This window comes from Empidonax traillii, unplaced genomic scaffold (assembly GCF_003031625.1).
Source record: "Empidonax traillii isolate 1590-97213 ecotype Southwest subspecies unplaced genomic scaffold, ASM303162v1 scaffold957:size654520, whole genome shotgun sequence".
Taxonomy (NCBI): domain Eukaryota; kingdom Metazoa; phylum Chordata; class Aves; order Passeriformes; family Tyrannidae; genus Empidonax; species Empidonax traillii.
The window spans coordinates 198,826-210,187 of NW_020956150.1; the positions used below are offsets into that span (position 1 = coordinate 198,826).

The window sequence follows — 11,362 nt, forward strand, 5'->3', positions numbered from 1 at the left end:
CTTTTTTTCCAGTCAGCTGGAGATGGGGATAAATCTGTTCCCTTCTCTCAAAGTACAGCTGTCCAACGACTCTTATTGATATATCAGCAACTGCTGGAACACCAGATTTAATACTTCTGGGCTCTGGAAAGTGCCAGCAGAAGGTCTGGAAGCTTTGGATGAAGAATTACCTTAAAGGGAAACATTGGTGCAGTGGGTAAAATGCACTCTTATTGGCAGCAGAGGAAATGAGAGCAGACAGGGCTGCTCCTGTGGTGCGAGTGCCTTCGTGTCATTAATATTTTCTTCCTCTTGTGCTGGTTCTCTCTGAACTGCCGGATGGCAGAAGGGCAGGCAGCTAAAGTCACCTCCACTGATTCACTGGGGCCTTCTCCAAATAAATCCTGACTTCCAGCATTTTGAGAGGATTCATGGAGGAAGGAGCTGTTCTAAAGCAATGGATTTTATGCATCTCTGAGGCCAAAAAAGGGATAATGACTAAGTGGAACAGGAGTTCGTTTTCTGAGGGAGTTGAGCAATGGGATGGTCAGAATGACTCTTACAGCTGAGATTTGGATTTTATGGTGGAAAAAAAAAATGCATTCTGGTATGTATGGATTGCTATTAACAGTTTTTATATATAACCCCCCACCTCTCCCAGGAAGTTTTGGGGAAGGAGCGAAGCTGTTGTTGAGACAACAAAGTCAAACCTTTGCTTTGAAGACTCTCAGCCAGCATTACAAGCCCCCAGTTTGTAACAGGGCTTCCCTCCCTGCCCAGGTCAGCTCCCTTTCCCTGCAGGTGAGAGGTCCCATTCCTGATGATGGTGGGAGGGGAAGGCTGGGGGTGCAGGACGAGCCAGTGCCAGGGAAAGGCTGCACAGTGCAGGGTGTGCATGGGGAGCTGCCTGCCAGGGCAGCTTCAATAATGCTTTGCAATAACACTGGCAGCCAACTTTAATATCCTCAGAGATGTTAACTCCAGAAAAGCGCTACTTTAGGTATTAATTTTTTTTTTTTTAAATAAAATATTTTGTGTAGTACAGATCCCTTCCTGAATACAGGAGTGTCTGCAGAGGTCCTTGGCAGAAACATTTGACAGCTTGTGCTCTGTGCAAGAGGAGGGATACCTGTCCTCCTGCCCTGGGGAGCGCTAAAGGGTTTGTGAACTACATGTAGTGAATTTTAGGGCTGGTACAGAGAGATGAAGTGACAGCTCTGTGTTACCCCGTGGTTGTCACCTTGTACCACTGCTCCCACGTTCCTCCTGCACTGTGAGTAACACAGAGCGGGGACAAAGTGGTTTGTTCAGTAGCAGAGCAAGGAACTCGCTTCTCACATGAATGTGAGCTTATAAAGATGTACTGATGAGTCTAAAAAAGTAGCTGGAGCTTCCTTTTTCTACAGTAAAGGCTGTGGGTTGGTGTGTTGCCTGTTCTATTATCCCACGTGGGCCAGTACTGTTCTTTCTACCAGGAGCTGTGACCTCTGAGATGATTTTTGAGCTGCCAGGAGAGCTGGTATCTGCCTGGTCAGATAGAGAGGTGCTGTAGGTGCAATCCCTCAAACAAAGGACAGTTGTTTTCCCATTACCTTCCTCCTCAGCCCCATCATTTCTGGTTTTAGATCAGACCCTTGCAAAAACCCAGGACTTAGAAAAACACCTTTCTCATATTCTCCAGAGCAGCTGGCAGTTATCTTTTACACCAGTATAAGCAGGAGAGGTGCTTTTATAATTGCATGGAAAAGTGGAAAGAACCTGCCAGTTTGGGAAGCTGTGTCTGGCAAAATGAGGCTCCTTCAGCTCTTGTGGAAACTATGAAGGGTGGAAAGCAGCCAGGACCAGGGCCAGGATTCAGAGAGAAGGAAAAAAAAAAGAATTAAAAAAGTGTCTTTGAAATGGCAGAACAGTCTCCTTGGGGAAGAGGAGTGACTCTTACCTTTTAAGCTTTGGGGTCATAGGAGTAATGTAGTTCTTGGGCAGTTTGCTGATAGGGATGATTTGACGTGCTCAGTATTTATCTGGTATTTTCCTCTTAGATCCTGGAGCCTCCACAGAGGCCCTGCTGCACTTGAAATGCAGCTTGGGGCAAGCCAACCCCTCTCCCCACATCACCCAAGAGTGGATGCTCTGATGGTGCAGCCAGGACCCCTCCACCTGCAGCTGACCAGGATCCAGCCTCATACCCAAGTGTCGCTTTGTGTGGGAGACAGCAAACATCAGGAGGAGGGGTCAGCGCAGGAGCACTGTGGTCCCCACGGTCCCACTCAGGTTTAGGAGAGAAGCACCGGTGGTGTGTGCATCTGCTGCAGGTGCTGGCACCACAGGAGGGTGTGCAGTACAGTTATAAATCATCTGTAGAAAGTAAAACCACACCGTGTTTGAGAGGCAGAGTGAACAGCTGTGGGGGAACTGCAGGTAGGGCTCCTTTTGGAGAAGGGGGGAGTGTGATCAACGAGTCAGCGTTTGTTCGTGTTTTATTTGGATCCATCTGGCACCCTCTTTGGTAAGTGTTATGAACATTGTGAATGACTGTCTCTCTCCTCTCCTCCCCCTGATCTTTCCTGCAGTGGTTTCCAGTGACAGTGAGAGCGACTCGGAGCTCAGTTCCTCCAGCCTGGATGACAAGCCCGTGCCTGTGGGGTCAAAAGGCTCACAAGGGAGAAAGCTCCAAGCAGGACTGGGTGAGGAGTTGCTGTTCCTTGTGGCTGGAGGGTGGGAAGTGTAAAGTGCTTGAATGTTTGCCTCTCAGTACTGGGGGTCTTGGCTCAGCCGCTTGCCTGCCCTACTGGCTGTAGCAGTGCTAGATGAGGGTCTGATCCTTTCTCAATGGAATTGTATCAACGGGTCAAACAGCTGGAGGGTCATTCCCTTTGCCTGCAGCCCTTCAGGGTCTGCCCTTGCACATCTCCAGCCGGCTCCAAACTCCTGGCTTTATAACTCTTTATAGCTGAGTGGTGACCCTGCTCCTGAGGGAGCCTGGCTGGGAACAGGGAGCCTGCTGCTCTCTTAGGAACTCACTCGCTCCTCTCTCCCTCAGCAGCATCTCTGTCTGTCCCTGAAGTGCCCACCAGGAAGCCCAGCCGGGCAGTGGGCAGGGCTCTGGGCAGCACCCACTCCCTGACGCTCTCGGGGAGCCACAGCAGCCTGGGCAGCGAGCAGGGGGCCGAGCTCAGTGCCACGGAGAGCTGCCACAGCGACCACCCGCCCGACGGGCGCGACAGCGACGCTGCCACCCGCGCCCCTGGTAAGCCGAGCCTCCTGTCTGGGGGCACATCCCTGCTTTTTTTGGGGCTGACTCCCCTCAAAGCACAGCTTTCTCAGAGGCACAGCTGGCAAAGCTGGAGCTCGGGATCACCTTTCCCTGCTGCTTTTTTTCGTGGCAGATGCTGTCACAGCCTTACAGCTCCTTCCTTCTTCCCCAAATGCAAAGTCTGTTCTGCAATAGTGTGGGGTGGGAGCTGCACCCACGTCCAGGAGCAGTCAGAGGCTGGGTCTGTCCCCCTGCAAAAGGCCTGGAGCTCCTCTCTGTCTTGCAGAGCCAGTGGAACAGATTGAGCTTCTCCTGAAGCAAAGCAGGAGTCCAGCAGCTTTATGAGACTAAATAACATTTTCCCTGAAATAAGGTGGCTCTTCAAGCCAAGTGTGGCTCTTCCCAGAACTCTGCAGAGCAAAAAAAAAAGACACTTTTTCTCCCTCAAAAACCTCAGAACAATTAAGTGACTGGGAAAGCAGAGGCTGCTATCACATCTGATCGGGAGCAGCTGAAAGAGATGCAAATGTGTTCTCTCTGCAGTTCCCACTGATTTATTCACTAACCCCTCAAGTTATCGTTTAGTGCCTCTCCCTCCCAAGCCTTCCTGCCCTCTGAACTGCCTCTCCTGTTGTTCCTGAGCCGGGTTTGTGCTGGGCACGTTGAGACATAAATTGGATTAGAGAGAGCAGGTTTATCCTTTGGTGCAACATGGAGTCATGGTCCCTCTTTCCCAGCTTCCCGCTGGAAATAACCGGCAATGAAATTGTTTCTCTGCTCTTCCCTCCCTCCCCAGGTTTCAGGGATCTGCAGTTTTCTTCAACTTTAGTTTTCACAAAGCAAATCAAACAAGTGATACTTCTCTTCTGTCCTTCCTCCCTGTGGATTATAGTGCTGCCCTGCACTGGGTGGTTTATTTTAAGCTGCTCTTGGCTTTGGCATTAGAGACGGCGGATTCCTGTTGTGTGTTGGCTCTGCTGCCTGTGGAACAGAGCAGCAGGTTGTCCTGTGGGGTTGAAATGGATGTGGGTGGACAGCAGGTGGGACCCCTTTGGGTGCTGTTGGTGCTATATGGTCATGCCAAAGGCTGGGAGGATGCACTCAACGATGTGCTCGTCCTTAGCACTTTGGAGCTTCTCTGCCTGCTGTAGGAACCAACTTCTCCCTGGCCATAACAGTGCAAACAGTATTTCAGAGGCAAAATAATATAAAAAAAAAAGCTTTTTTTCTCTGCCAAAAACTTCATATGCAAAGTTTGGCACAAGGGGTCAAAGCTTTCCAGTGGGATCTCTCTGTATAGGTGGGGGAGAGCTAAAATTGACAGGCAGCATGGACATATATTTAAAAAATGAAAACTGTAGCAGTCTCATGAGCCCAGTTAAAGTCGTCCCTGGGATGTAGAGAGGATCCTGTTAAGGAAAGGTTAAGCCAGGTTGGCTGACTAGGGAGTAGCTGTAAAGATCTTTATTATGTCTGGGGTCATTTGTTTCCCAGTCTTCCTGCAGAAGGGGCTGATTAGTTCAGACAGGAGCCCTGGTAAGAGAACTCTGTGGCCCCCTGAGGGAGGCAGCAGTGAGTTCTTCATGATGGATCCCTTTGGATGCTACTCAGCCAAAAAGCAGGGACTGCTCTTGCTGTTCATCTCTTTAGGGAGTGGTGGAGGTGGTCGATGCTGGATGTCAGTACTGGCAAAACCCTTGAGAGCATCTCCCTGCCTGTGGGGCAGTGCCCGAGGTCTACCCTGACCCAAAAGCAGAGCAAGGGACAAGGATCCTTTGCCATTCAAATTGCTGATCCTCAGCTGCAGAATGGTGACGTTAAAAGAAGATTTTGCTGCAGTTTCTCTGAAGGGCTCTGCATCTTTATAGCACTATGTCAGGAGCAATTTTTACTTCATATTATCACCTCAGGTGTTGTTCTACCGGTGACTTCCTTCTTCTTTTTCTCACCTCTGCTCTAATTCCGCTCTCAAGTGCGACTTTGCAGAGCGCTTAAGCATCCTTAAATCCCAGGCCACATCCAGAACAGGGAATTAGGGAGTGGTGCTGCAAACGCAGCTGCTCTCACAGTCCTTAGCTCTTTAAGCCTGAAGGCCAAGCCGAGTCGTGTGGCCAGGGGAAAACAAGGAGCTATTAAGAAGTGGTTGTAGATTTCCAGTGCGTGGCTCCGGCTCCGGCTGGGGTTTGGTGAGGCAGATAATGAAGCCTGGGGTTTGTCAGAAAATGACTCATTGTCAGAGCTGCACTGGGATTTAGGCAACCTCAGCCCATGAGCCAAAGTTTCAGAAGAGTGGTGAGTTGAGAGGCTGCCAGTTTTATTATTTTTTTTCCAGCCACCTGCTCTCAAAACCCTTTCAAAAAGCAGCCTTTTCTGAGGGACTGGTGTTTCTTCTTCTGAAGCTCCAGTTCCTGGAGGTGCCTGCTCTGACGTGATAGCTTTTAAGAGGAAGGTCACGCGCTCATTTTCCTGAAGAACGTTTTATCCTAAAGAAAATTAAATTTGCACAGGGGGAAGAAGCACAGTCTTCCTTTTTTCCCCTTACTTGCTCCCAGCTAGGGAGAGGTGACTCACCTTGTTCTGGCTGTACAGCTGATGTTAAGAGATGCCTCAGTTAAAAGAGAGCACAGTCCTCACTATTGTTGATTATGACATTTTGATTAAGGAAAGGGAATACTAAACAGAATGAAACAAGGAAATAATCAATAAACTACAGTGGTTTTCATTAGCCCGTGAAGAGTTTTTAATGGAGATATAACATGTTTGAGCTTGGGGCTGCTGCAGGGGGTAAATTAAGCAAAAGACATTTCTCCTCAGATCAGTAGCAAGTTCTACATTGATGAGCCCCAGTTAATGGGGTCCTCAGTGTCCCGTGAGGATCTTGTCCCAGAAATGGGTCAATCCTGTTGGCTATTCCGTGGGTCTCCTGAACAGCTTGCTGGTAGGGAATGGTGAATGAGCCTGACATGGGCTGTGGGGCTGGAGAAAGCTCTGATTTCTGCTGAAAACAGGAAATTGGAGAAGCAGCCACAAGAGAAGCTAATGAGTGAGCAGCATCCATCCGAGTGCAAATCACAGTGTCCCCGTCTCTGCTTGTTTGCCAGTGTGTTGTCTAAATCATGAATACTTAAAGAGCGGTGCAGCAGCTGGCGGTTAAACAGAGCCACGTTAAACAGTGGTGGGGCTGAGTCTGGGGAGCTGAGACCACGATGGCAGTGCCTGGGGGGGTGTAACAAATGCTGTGGCTTGCAGTCACGGGGTGAGACCTGCTGAAGGACGCCCAGATGTCAGCAGGTCCAGCCTGGACCCTTCTCCCAGGGCGCTGAAGCTGTAGCTCCTGGATATTCCCTTTAGCTGCTTTGTAGCTGTTGTGCTGGGAGAGGCTGAGCAGAGCTGAGAAAAGGGCCTGTGGCTGAGGGTGAGATGGACAGGGAATGCTGCTTCCAGCTTTCTTAATTTGAGGAGATTTATGCCCTGTCCTTTAGGAATTGACTGGATTTAGAAGTGAGGTGGTGTCACTCCGTGGCTCAGTGCCTCCTCAGTTGAGGTAGGCATCCACTTTTCTCATCAATATGCGAGCTGTTAATACATGAGGCAGGCAGAGCCATTTGGCATTATTTTTGTGGCAGGAAATTCTCAGGGCATCTTTGAAGTTAAGGCATTAACTTCTATTTTCCCTTCCATTCTGGTTCTCAAATGTCTGTTTTGCTCCCTCAGGGACGATGAGGAGGTAACATTTTGCTTCAGTGGGTCTGACTGCTCCCTTCCATGTAGGAAAAAAGAAATCTGTCCTAACAGTAATTAGGCTCTAAATGGGATAGTAATTTCTGTAATGACTTGCTTCGTGACAGTCTTTGGGGAGTTGACTTTTGTTTTCCTGTGCTTGGTGAGAAAGTTGCTTGAATGTTTTCAGACTGCTCTATTCCCTTATCCACGTGATGCCAGGGCTGGCTTTGCAGTGGGGTGGCAGAGGTGGGTGATCCCTGCTCTTGTTCCCTCTGCCTGCACTTTGGAACGTGGGTTAGGAAGGACAGGGGAGTCCGATATGGAGGAGAGACCCACACCCACCCTCTCCTCTCCTGCACTGGCTGCCTCATCTATCTCTGGGCACCACTCTTTCTGCCCCCCTGCTTTGCTCAGAGCTTGCTGCCACTGCCATGGGATTGAGTTTTCCTGCTGCTGAGGAGGATAAGTTGTCTGGCTTCCACAGAGTGCAAAAAAAAATTGAATTGTGCCTTCATGGCTGAGAAGCTTTGAGCTGTCTCTGCCTCCTCGTACCGGCACCGCAGAGCACCGACTGGCCCTGCTGTATTTATAAATAAAACATGTCTTTGGGTAGTGACAGCGTTAGGAAGTGATTCAAGGTTTGCATTCCAGATACAAAGCGTTTGTAAATATGAACCTCGGGAAAAGCATATGCCCCCTTCCGTGTCTTAGGGAATTAAAACATTTTCATCCCCAAGTGGTAGAACCAAAACATTTTCAGCTCTTTTAAGCCCGCCTTGAAGTTAAGTGAATAAAGGCTGGAGTTACTAAAAAAATAAATTACTTTCCCTATTTCTGTAATTCTTTATGGAGTTTTAAATTGAAGGCTTTTTCCTTGAAAATCGAGGGATGACAAAGATTCATTCTCTTGCCTCTTTCACTCAATATATCTGGAAACAAGTCTGCTGCTGAAGATGAAACTCCTNAAAAAAAAAAAAAAAAAAAGCTTTTTTTTTCCTGCCAAAAACTTCATATGCAAAGTTTGGCACAAGGGGTCAAAGCTTTCCAGTGGGATCTCTCTGTATAGGTGGGGGAGAGCTAAAATTGACAGGCAGCATGGACATATATTTAAAAAATGAAAACTGTAGCAGTCTCATGAGCCCAGTTAAAGTCATCCCTGGGATGTAGAGAGGATCCTGTTAAGGAAAGGTTAAGCCAGGTTGGCTGACTAGGGAGTAGCTGTAAAGATCTTTATTATGTCTGGGGTCATTTGTTTCCCAGTCTTCCTGCAGAAGGGGCTGATTAGTTCAGACAGGAGCCCTGGTAAGAGAACTCTGTGGCCCCCTGAGGGAGGCAGGGAGGCAGCAGTGAGTTCTTCATGATGCATCCCTTTGGATGCTACTCAGCCAAAAAGCAGGGGCTGCTCTTGCTGTTCATCTCTTTAGGGAGTGGTGGAGGTGGTCGATGCTGGATGTCAGTACTGGCAAAACCCTTCAGAGCATCTCCCTGCCTGTGGGGCAGTGCCCAAGGTCTGCCCTGACCCAAAAGCAGAGCAAGGGACAAGGATCCTTTGCCATTCAAATTGCTGATCCTCAGCTGCAGAATGGGGACGTTAAAAGAGGATTTTGCTGCAGTTTCTCTGAAGGGCTCTGCATCTTTATAGCACTATGTCAGGAGCAATTTTTACTTCATATTATCACCTCAGGTGTTGTTCTACCGGTGACTTCCTTCTTCTTTTTCTCACCTCTGCTCTAATTCCGCTCTCAAGTGCGACTTTGCAGAGCACTTAAGCATCCTTAAATCCCAGGCCACATCCAGAACAGGGAATTAGGGAGTGGTGCTGCAAACGCAGCTGCTCTCACAGTCCTTAGCTCTTTAAGCCTGAAGGCCAAGCCGAGTCGTGTGGCCAGGGGAAAACAAGGAGCTATTAAGAAGTGGTTGTAGATTTCCAGTGCGTGGCTCCGGCTCCGGCTGGGGTTTGGTGAGGCAGATAATGAAGCCTGGGGTTTGTCAGAAAATGACTCATTGTCAGAGCTGCACTGGGATTTAGGCAACCTCAGCCCATGAGCCAAAGTTTCAGAAGAGTGGTGAGTTGAGAGGCTGCCAGTTTTATTATTTTTTTTTTCAGCCACCTGCTCTCAAAACCCTTTCAAAAAGCAGCCTTTTCTGAGGGACTGGTGTTTCTTCTTCTGAAGCTCCAGTTCCTGGAGGTGCCTGCTCTGACGTGATAGCTTTTAAGAGGAAGGTCACGCGCTCATTTTCCTGAAGAACGTTTTATCCTAAAGAAAATTAAATTTGCACAGGGGGAAGAAGCACAATCTTCCTTTTTTCCCCTTACTTGCTCCCAGCTAGGGAGAGGTGACTCACCTTGTTCTGGCTGTACAGCTGATGTTAAGAGATGCCTCAGTTAAAAGAGAGCACAGTCCTCACTATTGTTGATTATGACATTTTGATTAAGGAAAGGGAATACTAAACAGAATGAAACAAGGAAATAATCAATAACCTACAGTGGTTTTCATTAGCCCGTGAAGAGTTTTTAATGGAGATATAACATGTTTGAGCTTGGGGCTGCTGCAGGGGGTAAATTAAGCAAAAGACATTTCTCCTCAGATCAGTAGCAAGTTCTACATTGATGGGCCCCAGTTAATGGGGTCCTCAGTGTCCTGTGAGGATCTTGTCCCAGAAATGGGTCGATCCTGTTGGCTATTCCATGGGTCTCCTGAACAGCTTGCTGGTAGGGAATGGTGAATGAGCCTGACACGGGCTGTGGGGCTGGAGAAAGCTCTGATTTCTGCTGAAAACAGGAAATTGGAGAAGCAGCCACGAGAGAAGCTAATGAGTGAGCAGCATCCATCCGAGTGCAAATCACAGTGTCCCCGTCTCTGCTTGTTTGCCAGTGTGTTGTCTAAATCATGAATACTTAAAGAGCGGTGCGGCAGCTGGCGGTTAAACAGAGCCACGTTAAGCAGTGGTGGGGCTGAGTCTGGGGAGCTGAGACCACGATGGCAGTGCCTGGGGGGGTGTAACAAATGCTGTGGCTTGCAGTCACGGGGTGAGACCTGCTGAAGGATGCCCAGATATCAGCAGGTCCAGCCTGGACCCTTCTCCCAGGGCGCTGAAGCTGTAGCTCCTGGATATTCCCTTTAGCTGCTTTGTAGCTGTTGTGCTGGGAGAGGCTGAGCAGAGCTGAGAAAAGGGCCTGTGGCTGAGGGTGAGATGGACAGGCAATGCTGCTTCCAGCTTTCTTAATTTGAGATTTATGCCCTGTCCTTTAGGAATTGACTGGATTTAGAAGTGAGGTGGTGTCACTCCGTGGCTCAGTGCCTCCTCAAGTTGAGGTAGGCATCCACTTTTCTCATCAATATGCGAGCTGTTAATACATGAGGCAGGCAGAGCCATTTGGCATTATTTTTGTGGCAGGAAATTCTCAGGGCATCTTTGAAGTTAAGGCATTAACTTCTATTTTCCCTTCCATTCTGGTTCTCAAATGTCTGTTTTGCTCCCTCAGGGACGATGAGGAGGTAACATTTTGCTTCAGTGGGTCTGACTGCTCCCTTCCATGTAGGAAAAAAGAAATCTGTCCTAACAGTAATTAGGCTCTAAATGGGATAGTAATTTCTGTAATGACTTGCTTCGTGACAGTCTTTGGGGAGTTGACTTTTGTTTTCCTGTGCTTGGTGAGAAAGTTGCTTGAATGTTTTCAGACTGCTCTACTCCCTTATCCACGTGATGCCAGGGCTGGCTTTGCAGTGGGGTGGCAGAGGTGGGTGATCCCTGCTCTTGTTCCCTCCGCCTGCACTTTGGACGTGGGTTAGGAAGGACAGGGGAGTCAGATATGGAGGAGAGACCCGCACCCACCCTCTCTTTTCCTGCACTGGCTGCCTCATCGATCTCTGGGCACCACTCTTTCTACCCCCCTGCTTTGCTCAGAGCTTACTGCCACTGCCATGGGATTGAGTTTTCCTGCTGCTGAGGAGGATAAGTTGTCTGGCTTCCACAGGGTGCAAAAAAAAATTGAATTGTGCCTTCATGGCTGAGAAGCTTTGAGCTGTCTCTGCCTCCTCGTACCGGCACCGCAGAGCACCGACTGGCCCTGCTGTATTTATAAATAAAACATGTCTTTGGGTAGTGACAGCGTTAGGAAGTGATTCAAGGTTTGCATTCCAGATACAAAGCGTTTGTAAATATGAACCTCGGGAAAAGCATATGCCCCCTTCCGTGTCTTAGGGAATTAAAACGTTTTCATCCCCAAGTGGTAGAACCAAAACATTTTCAGCTCTTTTAAGCCCGCCTTGAAGTTAAGTGAATAAAGGCTGGAGTTACTAAAAAAATAAATTACTTTCCCTATTTCTGTAATTCTTTATGGAGTTTTAAATTGAAGGCTTTTTCCTTGAAAATCGAGGGATGACAAAGATTCATTCTCTTGCC

At 48.5% G+C, this 11,362-nt stretch overlaps 1 protein-coding gene across 2 annotated transcripts in view; it reads left to right on the forward strand.

The window, feature by feature from the left end:
• Window positions 1–11,362, forward strand: part of RPH3AL (rabphilin 3A like (without C2 domains)) — a 44,486-nt gene that overhangs the window by 27,945 nt on the left and 5,179 nt on the right. For both annotated transcript variants that reach the window (XM_027903327.1, XM_027903328.1), the window contains exons 7-8: window positions 2,550–2,663; window positions 3,044–3,226. In XM_027903327.1, coding sequence (XP_027759128.1) covers window positions 2,550–2,663; window positions 3,044–3,226 — 297 coding nt within the window. The remainder of the gene's footprint in view (window positions 1–2,549; window positions 2,664–3,043; window positions 3,227–11,362) is intronic.